The sequence below is a fragment of the Cyprinus carpio genome, chromosome A1 (assembly GCF_018340385.1).
Source record: "Cyprinus carpio isolate SPL01 chromosome A1, ASM1834038v1, whole genome shotgun sequence".
NCBI classification, from domain to species: Eukaryota; Metazoa; Chordata; class Actinopteri; order Cypriniformes; family Cyprinidae; genus Cyprinus; species Cyprinus carpio.
Genome location: NC_056572.1, coordinates 30526246 through 30547522, shown reverse-complemented (window position 1 = coordinate 30547522; position 21277 = coordinate 30526246). Strand labels below are relative to the sequence as shown.

At 34.4% G+C, this 21277-nt stretch overlaps 1 protein-coding gene and 1 long non-coding RNA gene across 2 annotated transcripts; both read right to left on the bottom strand.

Moving 5' to 3' along the window:
• Nucleotides 1-145: 145 nt before the first annotated feature.
• LOC122138119 lies at nt 146-7483 on the bottom strand. Its single transcript, XR_006155377.1, has 3 exons — nt 7344-7483; nt 3833-3947; nt 146-170 (listed from the first exon to the last, which is right to left on the bottom strand). It is a non-coding gene; the product is annotated as an uncharacterized LOC122138119 (long non-coding RNA).
• A 506-nt stretch (nt 7484-7989) lies between these two features.
• tsga10 (testis specific, 10) lies at nt 7990-17466 on the bottom strand. Its single transcript, XM_042761382.1, is given in 18 exon segments — nt 7990-8153; nt 8276-8458; nt 8590-8694; nt 8791-8993; nt 10660-10827; nt 11055-11240; nt 11334-11444; nt 11526-11694; nt 12614-12669; nt 12787-12941; nt 13449-13564; nt 13669-13820; nt 14403-14587; nt 14768-14894; nt 16077-16232; nt 16323-16445; nt 16562-16623; nt 17294-17466. Coding segments are annotated over 16 exon segments (2184 nt in total). The 5' UTR covers nt 16404-16445; nt 16562-16623; nt 17294-17466; the 3' UTR covers nt 7990-8122.
• Nucleotides 17467-21277: the final 3811 nt, after the last annotated feature.

Sequence of the window (21277 nt, the reverse complement as noted above, 5' to 3'; positions counted from 1 at the left end):
TAACAGAGTTTCAGACACTTGCTTAATGTCATGTTAAAAAAAAAAAAAAAAACTTAATCACAGTGAAATCACAACAGAATAGACTGTATTTTATTATTTTTTCTTGTGTATGAGTTCTTATACATTTTTTTTTTATTTTGTATTTCTTGTTTCCATGATTTTATCCTGATCTACAGTAGATAAGAAAATAACATATTACCATCAAAACCATCTTAAAAAAGAAAGAAAGCAAAAAGGTTTTTATAAATCTCAGTGTGTGCAGACTGAACTAATGGCATTATAAACCAGACTTTATCCAGAAGCTCACTCCTTTGGGTGGAAGAGTGTCTGCTGAATGGCTTTGGTTCATAGCAGTAAAGATCAGATGATCACAGTAGCTGATACACTCTGTTTGCACTTTAGTACATCATTTCCTGTGTTCAAAGGTGATAAACCCTGTTCTAAGCATTTGTTAGATTCTTCTGCGATGACCTTATAAGGAAAGAACGGATTTGCTCTTGTTTTCAGTTTAAAGGTCCTTTATAAGCAGACAAGTGCTGAATTCAGAAAAGAATCCTACCATACTACTCTTAAAATTAGTATGCTAGTTGTTATATATGCTAATTTTATATATCTATACTGCCATTAAAAAGTTTGGGATCAGTAAGACTTCTAATTTTATTTTTTATTTTTTTTATGCTCTTATGCTCATCAAACGCTTATTTATTTGATCAAACATACAGAAAAAATATAATATTGATATAATATTGTGTATTATTTTCAATTTTAATATTTAATATACTTTAAATATAAGTTATTCCTGTGATGCAAAGCTGAATTTTAAGCATCATTACTCCAGTCTTCAGTGTCACATGATCCTTCAGAAATCATTCTAATATGCTGATTAATTATCAATAAATAAAAAGTTATAAAGAACAGCATTTATTCAAAACAGACAACTTTTGTTATAATATACACAACTGTTTGAAAATTTGGTGTCAGGACTTTTTTCCTTAAATTTTTTTAAAGAAATTAACACTTTTATTTAGCAAGTAAAATGCTAAAAGTGATAGTAAAGACTTGTATTGTTAGAAAACATTTCTATTTTGGATAAATGCTGTTCTTTATAAGTTATTATTCATCAACGAATCAAAAACAAAAGTATCACAGGTTCCAAAACAATATTAAGCAGCACAACTGTTTCCAATACTGATAATAAATCAGCATATTAGAATGATTGCTAAAGGATCGTGTGAATTACATCTTAAAGTATATTAAAATAGAAAATTGTTATTTTAAATTGCAATAATATTTCATAATAATACTGTTTCTTTTGAATTTTTGATCAAATAAATGCAGCCCTGGTGAGCATAAGAGACCCCACATGAAAAAATACTATAGTAATTTATAGTAAATACTATAGTGTTTTTGAACCATACTATAGTAAAGTGTATTATACTGTATATATTATAGTATTTACAACACTTTATTAATAAATGCTACAGCATTATACAGTAGTATAATACAGCTGTATTAACTATAGTGAACTGATAAACTGTAATAAATACTGAAGTATACTTGAGTTTTTACTACAGTAAACTTTAGTGTATTGTAGTATAATATACTCTATAGCTGTAGACAACTTAGTAGAGTACTTGGTAAAATAATTTGTTTATGTTACTATAGTTGTTATATTACCACAGCAACTATAGCATTACCACAACAAATTAATTCAAATACTTTACTATAGTATGGTTCAAAAACACTACAGTATTTACTATAAATTACTATAGTATTTTTAAAAATTCTTTCAAAAAAAAAAAAAAAAAAAAACTTACGTTTGAACGGCAGCGTATAGCCTAGTGAATAGCCTAGTTGTAAATGTATACTGCTGGTATTGTGTGCTACTACGTCACATTACCCAAACTATTGCTTACAAGACTGATGACGTACAGTAGATGAAAAGAGAGAGTCATGTGCTGATCTCTTTTCTTTTATATTGGGAGTCATGTGGTTGTATATTTTCTTTTTTATTGGTGTTGGGTTTGTCTTTATTTGCTTTCATCCTGTTGGGTTAACGTCTCCTGTGTCTTTTTATTGGCTTTGTGTTGTGATATAATCAGTGGCTCTTGTAATACAAATAACTTCTAAGAGGAGAGAATAGGTAGTTCACTCGGGCACCAGTTGCCTAGAGATGCACAAGGGTGACGCGATTTTCAGTGAATATTAGATTGTGTCTACCTGCAACCAGGGAAACCGAGCCTTGGTCCAAGCTCTTAGAATTCATTAACCACACACACATGCCCTCAGTTCTCAGATGTGTTTGTAAAACAGCAACCTTGACATTTACTGTTCATGACACTCCCAATATCTCATCCACAGATTAGTATTGGATTAGACCAATAAACTAAGTACTGTAGCTCTGTGTGTTTGCTAGCATTGCTATGCAGAAGTTAAGCCATTTTCAGTGGTTTTAACACATTGCTAAAGTGTTCATGGTTAGTTACTATGGGTGTGTGCTGTTACGCCAAATTTGAATAGCATTTAATAACCTAATCCCAAGGAGGAGGAATAATAATAGTGATGCTAACAATGCTAAAACAAACATCAGTTTGTTGTCTTTTTCATGGCTGTAACTTTATCCTGTTGTGTCCTTTGATGTGTGTGTGTCTATAACCATATAATGAGGTGGTTCTATAAAAAACTTAAGCAATCAATTCCAACAATGTTTTATGTACAGTACGTGACCGTGCATGACATGAGCATTAGCATACACACACACACCTGCTATTACTGTCCTCGCTCCTTAACCAAACAATCTAATGACAGAAATACCAATAATCCCTGTTGGTCTTGCTGTCTAATATCATAGTCATAAAGCCATGTGGCTCTGAGTGTGCAGAGGATGACAAAAGTGCTGTACGTTCATGTTACGCACTAGTGGTCAGGATTAGAATCAACACAATGCCAGACAATAGACTCTTGTTTAACCAAAAAATCAATATTATGTAATAGTAGAGGAAGGCTAGGGCATCAAGGGCCAGTTTTCTAAGTCATCTTCCTGCAGGTCATATTTATAAATATCAATGTGTTTTGCATAGTAAGAGCAAAAAATATGGATGTATTGGCTGCTGAGTAATGGCTAATACATAATTTTTTAACATATTTTTAAGAAGAAAACTATTTTAAATTGTAATAATACTTTACAGTATTACTGTTTATATATATATATATATATATATATATATATATATATATATATATATATATATATATATATAGTGCAGTTGTGTATATACTGGAGTCTTATAATACAAGTGAAATTGAATGCATCTTTTTTGCATTTCTCTAATTTTTACCATTTTAAAATTATTGGAATAATTTGTACAATCTGTACAATTTATTAAAAAGTTGAATATATAATATAATTATAATCATATAATATAATATATTATAATTATATTATAATATAACAATTTAAGTAAAAAAGTTTATTTTGCATTTCTCTAATTTTTACCATTTTAAAATTATTGGAATGATTTGTACAATCTTTACAATTTATTAAAAAGTTGAATATATAATATAATTATAATCATATAATATAATATAATATATTCTAATTATATTACACTATAACAATTTAAGTAAAAAAGTTTATTTGAAAAATGAATTTTTTTAAAGACTATTTGCAGAATATGTCCATATGTCATAATGTTTCATTTCAAATTTCTCAGAATTCTAAAACCTTTCAATCAGATTTTGGATTCACACTTTATTACTAAGGAAATACATTCCTGATTTGGTTATAAAATGAAAATGAACAAAAACTTTAAACAGAAACTTCTAAACTTACCAGAAGCTTTAACTTGATGCAGAATGGTCTTCCTCGTCTGAGAGTTTCCTTTGTTTTCTTCTTTGGCTTTTTTTGTGGTGGTCTCCAGTCCTTGATAGTTTTAGATCACTGCCATCTGCAAATGACGTTCAAGAGGGGATTATAGAAAGAGTTAGGGAAAGAGAGAGAGAGAGAGAGAGAGAGAGAGAGAGAGAGAGAGAGAGAGAGAGGGCAGGAACAAACAGTTTCATAGTAACAGAATGTGAGGGCATTAAATTAAATGTTGTATAACTGACTGGGATCTTCTCATTGGTTGCTTAAGGTATGGTGATTATTTTTTGTCATTTTTGGAGCTTGACAACAATCCATTCCCATTCACTTTCAATGTACTGCTAAATTAACCCTTTAGCTTTCCACATAAGAAAGAAACCCATAAAGGTTTGGACTGACACAAGTGTGAGTAAATGACAGAATTTAAATTTTTAGGTGAACTATTCATTTAAATTATTTTCTGTCTATTTGCATACACCTTCCTGACCTGGTCAACTCTTTGAACTCAACGAAAGTCCCTCTAAAAACCCAACGATCTGTATAAAAGCTCTTACTAAAGCATCTTTTTCCTTTTTAGGAGTTAATAATTACTATAGGCAGGTGGCTTTTCACCTAAGTATTAAAATGATCATTGGCTTTAATGATTGACATTATAAATGAAATTCCAGGTCAGTTTCTGAAATGAAAATGATCTGAACACCATATTGTAGGAGGAGCATTCATAGTGGTTTAGAATTTGAATAGGTTGAGCTGAAACTAGGCCATGGCTTTTTACCAAGCTACAAATGTCTCCTAGAGACAAAAACCTGAATCTTAAACCATTTCACTATTACACTGGTAAGTAATTGTACATTTTGTCCACAGTGTATACTGTGTGCTTATGTTATAATATGTATTATGTATGTACTGTTTACAGTAAATATATACTATATTCTATACAACTTACATTCTAGTGATATTTTAAGACAACACGTACATTATGTTATAATGTCACTATGTGACTGCAGTATTTCAAGATTGTAACTCACTTTTACACTTGTGCCTATGATGTTTCTACAATAAAATGATTTTATTATTGATTTGAAAAATCTGAATTGGCCTCCTGGCTTGTCAGATAATAACTCACCGAAGCATCTCTTGGATGCAGTTAAACATTCACTTTCAACTACAGATCACCAGCGAATGGAATGATGTTGTGGACTGCTATTCAGACTTTTGGCATGTCATGTTAAATAAATTAAAAAGCAGCCATCAATTTTCTTCTCAGTCCAGATGCATGCCAACAAACAATGACATCCCACCCCCTCTGTAGTTAGTTACTTTTGATTTAGAAAGGTAAATTTGATTAAAAATGTAATTTAGTTCATTAGCTGTTGTCCTGTTCCAGTATTGACAATGAAAACTGCTGTTTTTTTTTTTTGTATTTGCGTATCTCAGTTGCCCAGAGTGCACTAAAACAGACACTGATTGAGCAAAACGCTGAGATGTGTCCCAACACAGTCTCAACACATTTATATTGAGTTTAATGCTGCTTTTGGAATTATCATGAATATTCCAGTCATAAATTGTACATGAACGGGCTCTCAAGTTGTATTTCTGTCTGGGAAACTGGGAAAATGATTATTAAGTTTCCCAGAAGACCTTTCCAAAAATAAGCTCTGATTCAACAGCTTATACAACTTGCGAATGTCAAGAAGTTTTAATCGACCTTTCGGTCTGCTCCTAAAGACCCTACATTAATCCAAGACAACATTATGTAGCTGGCAACCAGTTGTTTTGGCCTAATGTAAGCCAACACCCTGAGACTGCTCCAGTAATGCCATCTCTCTCACTCCAGCGCACTTTCTCTGGCTTCGTTCTTTTAGACTCTACCTTCTCTTTTCTTCAGGTATGAATGCGTCAATTCAAGTACCATGTTACCCAGATGAAATGCAATCTGCCCATCTTTGTACACTGTACAGCCTGTGCTACATTCAGTTCATTCACTAAAATTGTTGTCTATGAGACATATAATAGCATAACCAGCTAACAAAAGTATGTTTTGATAATGATCCCATTAAGTATTTCTGAATGTTAAAAATGACCCTTTTAAAAACATTGTTTCTGGGTTATGCAAACATTAGTGACAATATTAAGAAAATGTTCCATTTTATAATCATGCAAACATTATGGGAACATTACTTTTGAATGTTCTCTGAATGTTCTGAAACAAGTGCCCTGCAGCTAACAAAAATGTTCTATAACTTTTTGCTAATGTTCCATCATGTTATGAAAGTGAAAAGGTCCATAAACAATGCATAAATTGATTTTTTTTTTTAATTAAATTTTTTTTTAATTAAAATAAATTGATTTTTTTTTTTAATTAAATGCATTTGAGACAACTCTGAACAAATATTACAAGAAGAATGTTTGTTTGCCAAAGTTCTGGGAACTTTCCTGTTAGCTGGCAGCCTATAAAAGATAACAAATATAACATAGGGCACTAATTATAGTACAAAATAGTATGTTTTGGATCTGGAATGGCGTTAGACATGCGGCGTAATGCAAACAATGAAACATCCCATATATATCAGTACTTTTTAAACTCTTGTACTTAGATTTATTTACTCACTTTTATCCTTTAAGTTCCATATGCCTCTATTTTCCTTTCATGACAGTTTGTTCTACAAACATTAACTTCTCAACAGAGAGAGTGACTAATCTGCTTGAACATTAACTGTGTTTTGAAGATACCCGACCCCTCCTAAACGCTGCTTTCATCTTAAACGAACTGACCTTTGGATTACATTCACTTTAATGTGAGCTAGACACAGACTTCCCTTCCTAGAAAACATCCCACACCTGTTTTAATACAAATGCAGGAGATCAATCACAATATGATGCCTTGATAAACAGCTGTACCAAAGGAATTATAAAAACGAATAGGCCTATCTCTGTAGGTTGCTGATATATATTGTTATAAAGTTACACGTCAGTCATTAAAATTGAAGCGTACTTCACAAGCCATGTAGACTACAGTAACTATTTGTCTTATTATAATCATCTATTATCTAATGCACACTACCATAACAAGTGCATGAAATCATCACAGTAACAGTGAACATGCGTCTGCTGCGCAAAGAGTTATAATTTATTGTATTATTCACAGTAACATTGAAAGTGCATGAAATCATCACATTTAAATTGAAAGTTTCCTGACAAACATCATTTTTATCTTCTAAAGATGGCCTTTTTCTTGAACTTTATCTTCTCAGATGTTTATCTAATTTTTCACCTTAATCGGCATCAAATTAAAATTGCTTTGAAAGTTGTTTTTACAATACAAGAGTGCCTAAATTTGGCTCATGTCGTAATACAAGATAGATCGTCGATGCTTTTTTAAAAATATATATAAATAAATAATAATTAAAAAAAAACTATCATGGTTATTATCCGTGAACAATATAAAGATAATTAGAACAGCATCATATTGTTGTCTTACCTCTGCGAAATGAAGATGCAGAAGCGCGCACCTGCGCTTAGATCATCAACAAAAGCGAGCAGCTCTGAGACCCAGCGACACTAGTGAGCGCACGTGATTGGCCACACCCACGTGATGACGACACACGTGGCGTGCTGAAGCGTACAGGTGCGCTTCTTCTAATGAGCATTACACTGGTTAGTTTCCTTTTCTGCTTGTCGTTTATTTTTGTTTTTCAATTAGCTGGAGCGGTTATAAAGAGGAAGATTACCATTACCATTATCCTAGCAAAACAAGCAAACTGAAAAACAAAGAAAACAAAACAATAAAAACACAAAAAGAAAACCGATTCTAAGAATTCAGTGACCAAATAACAACGAAATAAATTAATAAATAAGATGTTTAGCAGTAACTTACTGAAAAACACATCCCAACGCAGTAACATGGAAATGTTTATTCAAGAGGACTGGCAAGGTGTGGTTTTATTAGAATTTTATTAAAATAAATATGTAAATGAAATAATTATATTAAAATTTGTTTTAGCAGATTAATTTTTTTTTTTTTTTTTTTGTAGAAATAAAAAGCTATTATCATGAAACCCCTCCAAAACTATTTACAACTTTACTGTGTGCGTCGATGTCAAACAATTTCAGCAAAACAATCAAAATCATAGTAAACATCTGATTTATTGAAATACATGACCAGTGGATATTGATTGTCTTGAGAATCAAAGACAAAAGCAGATCAAATCATTGAATAACTCCAGCCAAAATATGGAAGATTAGAGTAATGAGATCTTCTCAGTCATAAAGGTCCCTGAAAGTCAGACTCCTGTTCAAAAATAAACAGATAAAAATATTAAAAAAATTAACGGACAAACTGAATAAAACAAGCAGCATGCCCACTTTCTACTTATTTAAATCTAGAATGACCAATCCGCCACTGGCGAGCACCTGTCAGGGTAATGTGACACAAGCGGTGGGTCGGGTGTGCTGTGATGAGAGCGTTCTGGAGACCATGATCTGTGAGGACTCAGAGAGCGATGACGGGAAGGGGATGAGGAGCGGACAGTGGAGGAGAGGACGGGAGAAATAGCTGCGAGCCCTTGCCTGCGCAGCTCCTGTACTGCACGCTCCCTGATAAACACAGACAGGACATTCAAATCCTTAGTCTTTACTGTTCAAACCACATATAAACAAATATAGTCAATGCTGGAACTGGGACAACATGAGGATGAGTAAATGACCCTTTAAGGTTTGCATCTCACCTTTCAAAGCGCTCAGTGGCCAGGTGTCTCTTGGTCATCTCAAGATCTGCCTCCAGCTGGGTTGATCGTGTCCTCAGCTGAGCCATTTCCCTGCTCTGAGAACTCCTAGAGACAGGAAAGAAGACAGTAAGTGGAAGACGAAGACAGAAGAAAGACAAAACAGCTGCTGTTCTCTATGAAATGTGTATGTGTTAAACTCACATTTTGCTGTCAGCCATGCTGAGTTTGTCCTTGAGAATTTGTATTTCAGTCTGTCTTTCCTGAGAGGTGAGCTGCCTCTGTAACTCCTTTTCTCGTGAAGACACCAGCAAGGTCTCCAAAGTCTGAACAGACAGATGTTCACCGCTCAGCTGCTTCTGTAACAGCTCAATCTCAGAGCGGCATGATTCCAGCTCACGCTGCACCTGTATGCACAGTATAAGCACATAGACATTTGTGTTAGTCATTTATTTACAATTCAGTTCAGTTTGTCCTTATTTCATTGTCTCGAAGGCAGTTTGGTTTCTGCATAAAACCGATGTTAAATGTATAAAACCCTAAAACATTTGAGAAATCAAAGATCTCATTTAAATTAAGTTCTTCCCAGATATTGCTCAGAATATAAAATCTTTACATTTATTTGCATGGAATCATTTAGCAGATGCTTTTAGGCTGATGTTCTAAGGGTTTTACCAATCTGAGAATCTGAGGCTGAGGTTTACAGTGCTACAAATGCTACTTACTCAATTATGAACAAGTTTGAATAAAAAAAGTTCCCATTGCAGCATCTGAAAAGTTGAAACATTAATCTCTGATGGTGGACAATTTGAGTTCAAAGCATAACATTGCAATAACAACTACAGCTATCCATAGTCTTTCAACAAAATCCATTTTGCATTTGTTTGAAGTTGAGATTAACCAAAAAGGTACATTTAAAAGCCCTGGTGGCCTCCACAGTTGGAGATTGTGGAGTCCCACCTCAGTCTTATTTTCAGTGCTACAAAATACCAGTGCTGCAAAAAATCTATAGTAATTTGGTTAAAAAGGAAAAAAAAAAAGTTGTAATGTGCATTGTTTTTCTATAAAACGGCAAGCTGGGGACAGTGGGTTCAAGTCCTACCTTGGTTGTTTTAGCAGTTCTGCAAAAATTGTACAGTGACTTGTTTAAAAAAAGAAAAGTGCTTTATGTTACTACAAAAAGCCAAAACACAATTAAGAGTGAACATAAAATGTGGTAGAGGCCTAACAGTTAAAGCAGCAGCCTCCAGCGCTGGGGATTGTGGGTTCAATTCCCACCTGGGTCAAATAAGCCATGGAAATTTCCATGGAAATTTGTTTAAAAAAGATCTAATGTGCATCATTTTTCTACAAAAAGCCAAACTTAATTAATAGCATCAGCCTCCAGAGGTAGAGAGTGTGGGTTTGAGTCCCATCTGTGACATGTTTGTAGTTCTGCAAAAATGTGTTTGTGCAAAAAATGACGTTTCTACAAAAAGAAAAACTCAATTAAGCGTGAACATAAAACCTGGTAGAGGTCTAGAACTGCAAATTCTAAAGCAATATGTTTACAAAAAAAAAAAATAAAAAAAATTTGGTTTTCTACAGTAAGCCAGACTCAATAAATAGTGAATATCAAACAAGCCAGAGGCCCAGTCGCTTAATGGAAAAAGCAGAGCTCCGAAGCTTAGGATTGTGGGTTCAAGCCCCACCTAGATTGTGTTTGAAGTGCTGCACAAATTCTACAGTTGTGTTTAAAAAAAAATGTACTTTGTGTTTCTACAAAAACCCAAACCCAATTAATAGTGAATACAACCTGAGTAAAAGGCCCAGTGACCTAATAGATGCTGTCTTTAGAGCTGGGGATTGTAGGTTTGCGTCTTACCTTGGTCATGCTTGCAGTGCTGCAGAAGCCTCTATGGTAATTTGTCTATAAAAACTTAAAATATGCTTTGTCTTTCTACAAAAAAAAAAGCTTCAGTCTATAGCACTGAATAATGTGTGTTTTCATACCTACAGTTGTTGCGCTGACATCAAGTAGGTAATATACAAAAATATCTACAGTTCTTGTTATAAACCAGTTTAAGCACTCACAGCTTCTTTGCTGGCGTCCAGTTTGATGCAGAGCTCTCGTGTTTTTTCCAGGTCGGTGTGCACCTGTGTGCACTCAGCTTGGGCCTGGCGCAGATCTTCCTCCATGTGAATCATCTTTCGGTTCAGCAGAGACAGTTGACTAGTACAGCTCCGCTCTGCACTCAGTGCCTGGACACAGCAACAAACCACAATTTATCAGAGACTTAGTTAACAAAAGCCAGTGCACACTACCAGTCTGATGAACATTAGCGATGGGCACACTCGATGGGTTTGCTACAATATGAGGCTTCGAAAACTTTATGAGCTTTGGTCTTGTAGTGAGCATTTGGGTTGCGTTTAGAATCTCCTGCACATTAACCAACACAGATACAGATACTGTATGATGGCCAAGTGACCTGTTGCAGGCTGCTCTCCAGGCTGTCTGCTCTTTCTTTGAATCGAAGGATCTCTAAGTTAGAGTTTTGAAGCTCAAGACGGAGTTCGATGACAGTGGTTTCAGCGTGTCTGGCCTGCTCCTCCCAGCTTTCCACCTGAAGTGACACTTTCCTTCGAGACTCTTGCAGTTCTCTGCACTCACGCTCCTAAAGAGCAACAAACAAGAACAATCAAGAACACACTACACAGAACACGCTTGTCATCTGTTTTAACAGCCTTTTTTGTTTAAATGACTCCACCTTAGCAGACAGCAGATCTTCAGTGCGTGAGATGTCAGCAATGTGAACTTGTACTTTTTTCTGCAGGTCTTCTATTTCCTCATTAGCTTCATCCAGCTTGAGCTGTAGAGTCTGAAAAGAAATATAGAAAGATGGAGGTATTGTTACCTTATTTATTGCAATGAATTTGCAAAAAACAGTTTGGTACAGTACCTGATTCTCCAGACGTGCTTTGACAAGGTCGTCCCTCAGCTGACCGTTCTCTTGTAATGTGGTGTCTTTGACTTTCATCACTGTTCCCATCTCACTTTCAGAGTCAGACAGCTTCCTCTTCAGAACATCCAGCTCTCTTTCTCTGCCAGCTACGGTCTCCCTCAGAGTTCTGCGGACAGGAAGTCACATCTTCAACACCACTCATTTTCATAGTCATTCATAAATTATTTGCGGAAATGCAGCATGTTACATTTACAGCATGTCTTATTTCATACTCATACACTCAAGCAGTCAACTACAAATGCACAGAGGAAACTACACTAACATTCAAAAGTAATTAATGAAATTAATTTTATTTAACAAGGATGCATTAAATTGATCTAAAGTGACAGTACAGACATATAATGTTACAAAATATTGCTTTTTTCTAAATAAATACTGTTCTTTTGAACATCTACTCAAAGAATCCTGAAAAATGTATCATGTTTCCATAAAAATATTAACCAGCACAACTATTTTCAACAGGAATGTTTCTTGAGCAGCAAATCAGCATATTAGAATGATTTCTGAAGGATCATGTGACACTGAAGACTGGAGTAATGATGCTGAAGATTCAGTTTTGCCATCGCAGGAATAAATTACATTACAAACATTATTAAATAGAAAACAGTTATTTGATATTTATTATATATTATTATATATATTATTTATAATATATTATAATATTTCACAATAAAACTGATTAATTAAATGCTGGCTTGATAAGCATAAGAGACATAAGTTGAGCCCAAACATGTGAACGTTCATGTATATAAAGGAGAAATACATTACAAATAATAACCATGAGCTACAGTCAAGAACAACTATGACTATATACTAAAGTCTAATTATGATACATCAACATTAGCATTATTCTTATACCTGGATGGTGAACATAACACACTGTGTAAGGAAAAGAAAATAATAAAAGTAAGTTTTATTTTATACAGAATTTTGGTAGAGTTTCTTTTAAAGAATTGTTCACCACACTCTTTAAATTCACTACACATGACTGTCAGTTAATCTGTAAACATGAATAGAGAACTTACATTAGAGTTGTTTTAAGATCCTCGGTTCTCAGTTTTAAGCTCCTAATGGTTTTCTCTTATAAAAAAGGAAGAAAAAACACACATCACCAAGTGTACTAACTGGAAAGCAAGCAAATCTAATATACAAAGAAAAAATATGTGTTTTTAGTGTGTAAATGTGCTGTAGGTAGTACCTTCTCATCTAGCTGGTCATTTGCTGTGCTGAGCAGATCTGTCTTTTTCTCCAGTTGTTCCTGCAGCGAGAATCTGTGCTGGTCCAGCTCTGAGACTTTTCACCGCAGTGTGTTCATTTCCTCTTGCATAGCAGTCGCCTGCATCAGGAGAGAGTCTGAGACACACAAAGGAAAAGTGATACACAAATATTCTTTAAACACTAAAACTACTGCAGCTGTCCAACTGAATAATTCAACACATTTATCAAAACATATGACACACTACCATTCAAATGTTTGGGGTCAGAAAGATTTCATAACCCTTTTGAAAGAAGCCTCTTATACTCATTAAGCCTACATTTATTTGATCAAATATTTTTCAACAGCCATTACTCCAGTGAGTCTTCAGTGTCACATGATCCTTCAGAAATCATTCTAATATGCCGATTTGCTGCTGAAGAAACATTTCTTTTAAGATTCTTTAATGAACAGAACGTTTAAAAGAACAGCATTTCGTCACTTTTGATCAGTTTAATGCATCCTTGATGAATAAAAGCAAAAATCTTAATGACCTTAAACTTTTGACTGGTATTGTGTATTTTTGTTCTTCCTAATTTCAGCTGAGACATCTTATGTTTAATAAATGAAGCAGATTAAATATCAGTATTATCTAGTTTTCTTACCATTCTTCTCATCCAGCATTTTATTTCTCTCCTGAGTGTTTTGTAGCTCTCCAATCCTGCTGGTTAGTCTTCGCTGATTCTCACTCAGAGAGATTTCCAACTGATTATTTGCCAGTCTGGTATATACATACACAAAAAGAAATGGATAAGAAAAGTATCAAAAGCCTACTTTCAGCATTGAAATATGGACGTATCTTGTTGTTTTTGATTGCTGGTGTACCTGAGGCTGCTGCACTCATTTCTGAGGCGGTTGAGCTCCTCCTCACTGGTACTGAGTTTTCGCCCAAGTATTTGAACTTCCTCCTCCAGACTCATCATTGTCTCCCTCATTTGAGCGTGCCTGCTTCTCTGTTCCCCTCGCTCCTGCTCCAGCTGGGACACACACAAAACAATGACACTAGTCCATAACAATAACTGTGCATGAAAATAACCACAGTTTATTGTATAGTATAGTATGATACAATATAGCATTGTGCAGTATAGTACAGCATGAAAATAACCACAGTTTATTGTATAGTATAGTATGATACAATATAGCATTGTGCAGTATAGTACAGTAAATACACAGGTGTGGGTTGATTTACTGTTAGTCAAAAATAGCCCTGAAGCCTGAATGCACTGTATAAGTCGCTTTGGTTGAGTACATAATACACTTAAGTTTCATCTAATGTATCCATTTCGACTCTTGAAATGCATTATAAATAAAGGAATAAAAATGGAACAAAATTCTATCTAATGGTTCAGTAACTGTTCTATTTCAAAATGAGATTTTTCTGACTATTTTTAAAATGTCAAGTCTCCATTTGTTCTCGATTCAATGTTATTGTTGTCTAAAAGCAATAAGTGAGATCTCATTTGTGATTTTGCTTTCCTGTGGACTATATTAAGCATGTTATGTTCAATCTACAGCTGTTGTCACTGTTTTATGGCAGTGTATAAATACAGAGCTCTTACTGTGAGTACAGCAACCTGCAGGTCCTCCACCCTCTGCTCCAGGTGAGCTCTCTCGCTGATGGCTGTCTCCTGAGAGATCTGAGGAGACGTGCAGTTCAAAGGGAACACATACACACATACACTCAGCGGGCTAAAAAAAGCACACCTCTCTCCTGGTATTATCGCCCTGCTCCCCGGTGAGATGACTCAATTTATTACTGTACTGTAGTGTGTAAGTGATTTTCCTTTAGTACTCCTAAATAACATCTTCATAAGATGGATACAGGCAAATATGAATGTACACATATCGTTGTGTTAGTTTTTATATTACATTTTGTTTATATGTATGGATGTATACATGTGTGGTCATGTGTGTGGTGTTGTGCTTTGGTGTCGTCTCGTCTCGGTCTCCTTTCGTTTGTTGATGCTCTGAGCGGTCACACTGCTCTTGGGCCCTCGTGCGGACTTTGACATCATGACCTCCCGTCGTAGAGCTGCTATTTCCTCTTGAGCCTGCAGGGGGAGTCAGGGCACATCTGAGGCCACACTGTTTAGTGAAATACTGGCAATATATTGGTCAGTGCTTTTCTTCTGTGCAATAAAAATATTAAATATAATATGTTGTGTTTCCAAAATTAAATAATTTTGTATTTATATTATATATATTTATATAAAATATCCAAATATATAATTATTTGTTGATTTATATTTTGTTTCATGTTATATATTTATTTGTTTATTGTTTTGTTATTTATGTTATTTTAATATTTTTAAATTTTAAGTTTATATTGTTTTACTGTATACTGTTATTGTAATGAAGTCAAAACAAATTAATGTATACTGTTATTGTAATGAAGTCAAAACAAATGATTAATTATTAAATTTACATTTATAATTTGCAGAAGTTTTATCCAAAACTTACAATTATATAATTTTTGTGTTATTTATTTTATTTTTATATGTATATTAATTGAATATTTGAATTAATATAAAATAAAATAACTGTTTTTACAATATATTGTCATTGTAGTGAAGCCAAAACAAATGCTTCAGATATTATCTGGCAAATAATACTATTAATATTTATATTATATATTTATATAAATCTATATGTATAAGATATTATCTGGCAAATTATACTATTTCTTATTTATACTAATTTTATGCATGTACTAAAAATATTATGCAAGTAAATATTTTTATATAAATTTTATATTTTAATTAATATCAAATTAAATAATTGTTTTTATTGTATACTGTTACTGTAATGAAGCCAAAACAAATATTATTGTATACTGTTACTGTAATGAAGCCAAAACAAATAAAAAATATATATTTAATTTAAATTTAAATTTAAATTTAATTTAATTTGATCAATTTAATTTAAATTATATTTCTTGCAATAATTACTAAAATATAGTGCTATATATAGAATATAATTAAAATATTTTTTGACCAAACAAATTTGATGCATGTGTGTGTAAAATCTTTTATTGTGTAAATAATAAATTATAATATTTTAATCATGAAAAAATCATTTTGTAAAACCTTTTATTGTTTATACCTCAGTAACATGAAATTGCATAGTTAAATAGTGTTTTTTTTATTTTTTATTTTTAATACTATGAGTGTGTCACGCTCAAAATGAACACAACAACCTGACTGAAGAATTCTGGGAGGTTTGGCGCTGTCTACCTGCTGGTAGTGCATTCTGGTCTTGTCCCGTTCAGCTGTGAGCACTTTAACATTGGCCTGGATCTCTGAGAGGTGCCGCTCTTGTTTCTCCAACATGTTTTGCACTTCATCTCTTTCTCGTAACACCCTCATTAGCTCTGAATCGTACGTGCCACCCTTTAAAAAGAGAGACACATAAAAAAGGAATTAGCAGAATTAAAAGAAACTAATCTCACTGATATGAATGCACTGATGGCTTATTAGTACTTTAACAGGTGAGTGTCTGGTGGGACTGCAGTGGGCAGATGCCCCCTTGATGGGGCTGGTAGAGCGACGGGCCCTCAGCATCCTTCTCAGTGCTTCGGCCTCGTCAGCTGGATCAGAAGAATACTGAGAAATGGAGAAATAATCTTCCAACTGTATAGATAACTGTAAATGTGAGGAACATGAACATTTGGAGATGATTAACTTAAACATTAGTCTTGCATTTCTGGCCCAAAACTCACCTAAACCACCTGTTCACAAAGTTCAGGCTCCATGATCCAGTTTTGACGGTTTCTGGTGCCACCTGTTGGACCTACTACGTTACTACAACCTATAAAAATTAAATCTTCAATGCAACTAAGTAGAATGCCATCTTTGGGGCATCCTATGTCTCACAATTCCATTGACTAAATTAAATGTTTTAGCAGTCATTAGTTTGCGCTCTAGTTTGGGTCCTATGCAAGAAAACATTTATTTTGTAAACTCAATTAATTCTCATTAAGTAACAAACATTTTGATGGTATTGAGAGCTATACATTTCAATAAAGCATGACTGTATTGACATGTTTATACCGATTCGATTCGATTAACTAAAAACAAGTTTTCTCAAGATAAATGTATAAAAATAAACCACAACGCCGACACTGGTTGTCATAGCAACTGAGATACTACGTTTGCACGCCACTGAAAATGCGTCCCGTGCAACAATTACTTTTTAAAAACATAACGTATAACATGTATTTTACCATTTTAATAATTATTGATAATTGTTGCAAATCCCATCATGCACTAAAAGTAAGTATGCTTGGCACTGACACTAATATGTTTGTATTTTTATACATAAAAGAATTGAAAATAAAAGCATTCACACGTAATTATTATTTTTTTGATGATAAAAGTTGTAAATGCTTTATGTTTTTATGAAAGACAACGCAGAAGACAAAGCATTGTTTGCGTAAGTTAGCTTGTGTTACCTCTTGCGGTGGTTCTGGCAAATGAAAACGAGAGTGTTGAAGAAAATCTCAACACGTTAAAGCTCTTTACCCGGAGGGATAAACATCAACATCGACCAATCACAACACAGCATTGAACTGTCAGTCAAGACCGTCAGAGAGACGGCGACCAATCCCAAACCTCCCTTTCCGTTTGCGTCTGTTGCCTTGACTACAAGTTGTGAACGCTCAAGTTCAGTAGTTTCGAGATGAAGCAGCGAAGCGCAACCAGACGAAATAAATACACAAATACGGAATACAGAAACAAAACAGAAGTATTGTGTGAGAAAATTTATCTATAATGGTTGAAATTGTATATGAACAAAAATATACATAGTAAATATTTAAAACTATAAATAATTTATCAGTCTTCTGTGAACTGTTGTAATGAAAATTGTACACTGTGAAAAGTATGCAGTAAAGTGATTTTTCGACGCTGTAAAAATAAAACAATAATGATTGGAGTACGTTTTCAAAGAATATAGTTCAGTTTTTCCACTTCAAAATGTCACGTTTAATTACTTTAAATATGTTTCTTTTCGTTTCATTGTAATTGTTTGAGAAATATAATAGCAATTTCTGAATTTAAAAAAAAAAAAACCGTTTTTTTCGTTTTCGTTTTCCCCAGAGAAATCAGTGTTAACATCCACGACGGCAGGCGACAGTAAGCGCAAGCGCGCGTCACCGAACCCCAGCGAAGAATCGGCGCGCCTCGTGGACGCGCACAGAGACACCAGCAACAATCCGCTAGATTAGAGGAGGCGCGCGCACGCACAGGAGGCGTATAGTTTCTCCAAACAAAAACTATTGTGCGTTTTCACGCGTTTGGAGAGGTTTCGCTTTTAATCCGGGAGCGGAGGTTGTACGACATGTGACCAGTAGCGGCGCCAGGATTTTTATTTTAGGTGGGCCTCCAGAAAACTGGATGGGCCAGTTAAAATAGGAAAGAAAAAAAAAAAGGGTTTTTTTACGGATCTCCGTTCCAGCGCTTTTCTGCGGCACTGAGGAGGACAGCAACTTGTATCGCTGTCCTCCGCTCAGTGCTGAATCTCAAAAGCGGACAAAGAAATACACCTTAATTGTGGCATTAAGCTAAATTCATTTATTCCTATGAACGTTCAATACACAAAAAACTGAAACGGAATATATCTTTGGAGGTTCTGTTTCTCTCCATTTATTTACACACGGCGGGCAGGGAAAACTGGAATTGTTTTTGTCTGTGCATTAATTCAGAATGACATAGTGAACTATATCGGCATGAAATAACAGCCAAATTGAATCTGAACAGCTGCTAAACACAAACAGCAGGAAAACGGCCAGACACTAACGATATCGTTACCCTAACTTTTAGCCTATACTTGCCATGGTGTGAGGGTTGCTACTACGGGAGGACTTGCCTAGTTAGGCGGCCGAGCAGGAGAGTAAGTCGCAACTTAAACCGACCAGAGTTTCCTCCTGCTGTTCCTCGGAGCATTTTCTGCTGAATTTAAAATAAAATAAGCTGCTTTGTTTTGCGCAGAGAAAAGAATATCGGAAAAACTGTCTGTGTCTGTCGTGAATGAGGGACGTCCGCCAACCGTCATTCATTTCATTGGATCACTTGCTGGTGGTGGGGTAGAAGCCGCTGGGGGCTGAGAAGCCTTCGCTCAAAGCTTTTCTCGGGCTGGTTATTGGATGAACCAAAGATGAAAATTCACTCACTCATCTTGCTGGGTAAAAATGGGTGGGCCCGGACCTTAATTTTGGGTGGGCCCAGGCCCACCCGGGCCCAATGGTAGCGCCGCGGCTGCATGTGATCAACTATAATGGAATTGCGGATTTATAACATTTTATCATCCTTTTGTCAGACTTTATTTAACAGAAGCAAAAACAAATGAATGGTTTTGAGATTTATGATGTCCTGAACTTGCGATGAACAACATCAACACACAACTCTGACTTGCCTGAAAGAGCCACCTCATCCTGTAGTGTCCAATCTGCTTCACCTTTACACTATGGTCACACCCCCTTGAATGCTTTTAATGTTATAATTTATTTTCACCTCTTGTGTTGTGTTTTAATGGATATAAGAGGGATTTATTGATATAATTTAGATTTATACTTTATTTTTGAATTATGATAAATTCATATTTATTGTTTCTTTCTTTTGTGTTTTTCATGGATTTTGTGTATGGTTTTTATATTAAGTTATGTATGTTGTAGATTGTTTGTAAATGTTAGTTTTCTGGTTATTTCATTAATGATTATTTGGGTTGAGGTCCTGGGGTTTTAGGACTGTTGGCTTTGTTGGCACTATGGGCAATAAACTTTGGAAACCGACCTGTTTTCCCAGAGAAAGAGACGTGTGGGATTTGGCTATGTCCTTCTTTAATTTCCGAAAAAGAGAAAGAGACGTGTGGGTTAAAGAAAAGATTGTTTCTTTTTCACTACCAGAGAAAGAGGCGCGTGGGATGTGGTTTTGTAGTTTTTTGGTTTCTGGAGGATGGAGAATTTGGGGAGGTGTTAAAGGTAGAATAAATGTGATGAATTAGGGTTGATATCTTCTCTTGCTGTAAGAGTTTATATCGGTTTTATGTGATTTTGGACTCCAGTAGTTTTCTTATGAATGGAATATAGTGTTCTTACATGTAATGCACTTATAATAGAATTGCTCTATTGTTATCTATCTATCTATCTTGTACATACATACACTAATGAAAATGGCAAAAGTTTCTGAATTCTTTGAGATTTATGATTTCTTTGATTTTTTGTGATGTTCTAGCTTGATTGACCTGGTTGTGATTAAAAATGTGATAGTCCTTTAGTGTCCAGTCTGCTTGATTGTTTTCTCGTCTGGTTCCCTTGAATGCTTTCTCTGTTATAAGGCCTAATGCCGCTTGGTTTGTTAGTGGGATAGGGTGATTTGGAGATTAGGTCTAAGGACATAACCTCTATATACAATTAAAACACTGACATTAGAACTTCATGCTTTCATTTAGTATGATGATGTTGGTTAGTTAAGTAGGTTTTTTTGTCAGCTTGCCACTAATGATTAGTTGGATTGAGGTCTGGGGTTTTTAGGACAGTGGACTTTGTTGATTTTAAGCCATCACAGCGTGGTTTTGTGTGTTGTTGGAGCGACACTACTATGCGCACTAAACAGAATTGCAGAAACAGTTACTGTTTTCAGACAAGTTTCCCACTTTTTCAATCTACCATTGTTGGGACAAATATATTCACCAGCCATGAATGTGTTAAAAAAGCTATGATTGTTTTTTTTTTAAGGTTGTGGCAGGAATCATTTTAGTACCCTTAATAATTAGACTGCTTAACATGGGCTATTTAAAAAATAAATAAATTGCATAATATTTGCTTTAATTAGAATCATTTCCCTTTTTAAATAATTTTAACTCTTTTAATACTTGAAATTTTTGAATTCTAAAAATGAAATTTCTTGATATTGTATATGTATTTTTTTTTGTTGTATGTTAGTTTTTAGTTGTAGGATTTTGTATTATAAATATGATATTTTAATTGTATATCATCCTGCAATAAACAGCAGACTTTGACCTGGTTAATTTTTCACTACAGAATCACATTAGCTTCTAAAAAGCTTAGATTTCCACTCACTTACAGAAGCCGTATATTGAGTCGAATTGTTCTGTGACCTTATTGCTCTGCACTGAAGACTCATTACTATGAATGACACTGAATAGGATTTCTGTTGAATGGTGGACTGCATCTAAAGTCTAATTACAAGTTTTTTTTTTCCTCTAAAGGGCTTGTTTAGCTGGTTATTAAACAGATTTTGTTTTGAATCATTCATAGTCTACACATGTATTCATGTACGTCAGGCCTTAAACATTTATGTCTGATTTATCAGACAGTATAACATCAGAAGGTGTATAATAATCAATAACCTAATAAAAACAAACATAATTTACTATCATTAATGTCAGCAGTTTTTCATTCTCATCACTAGCAAAA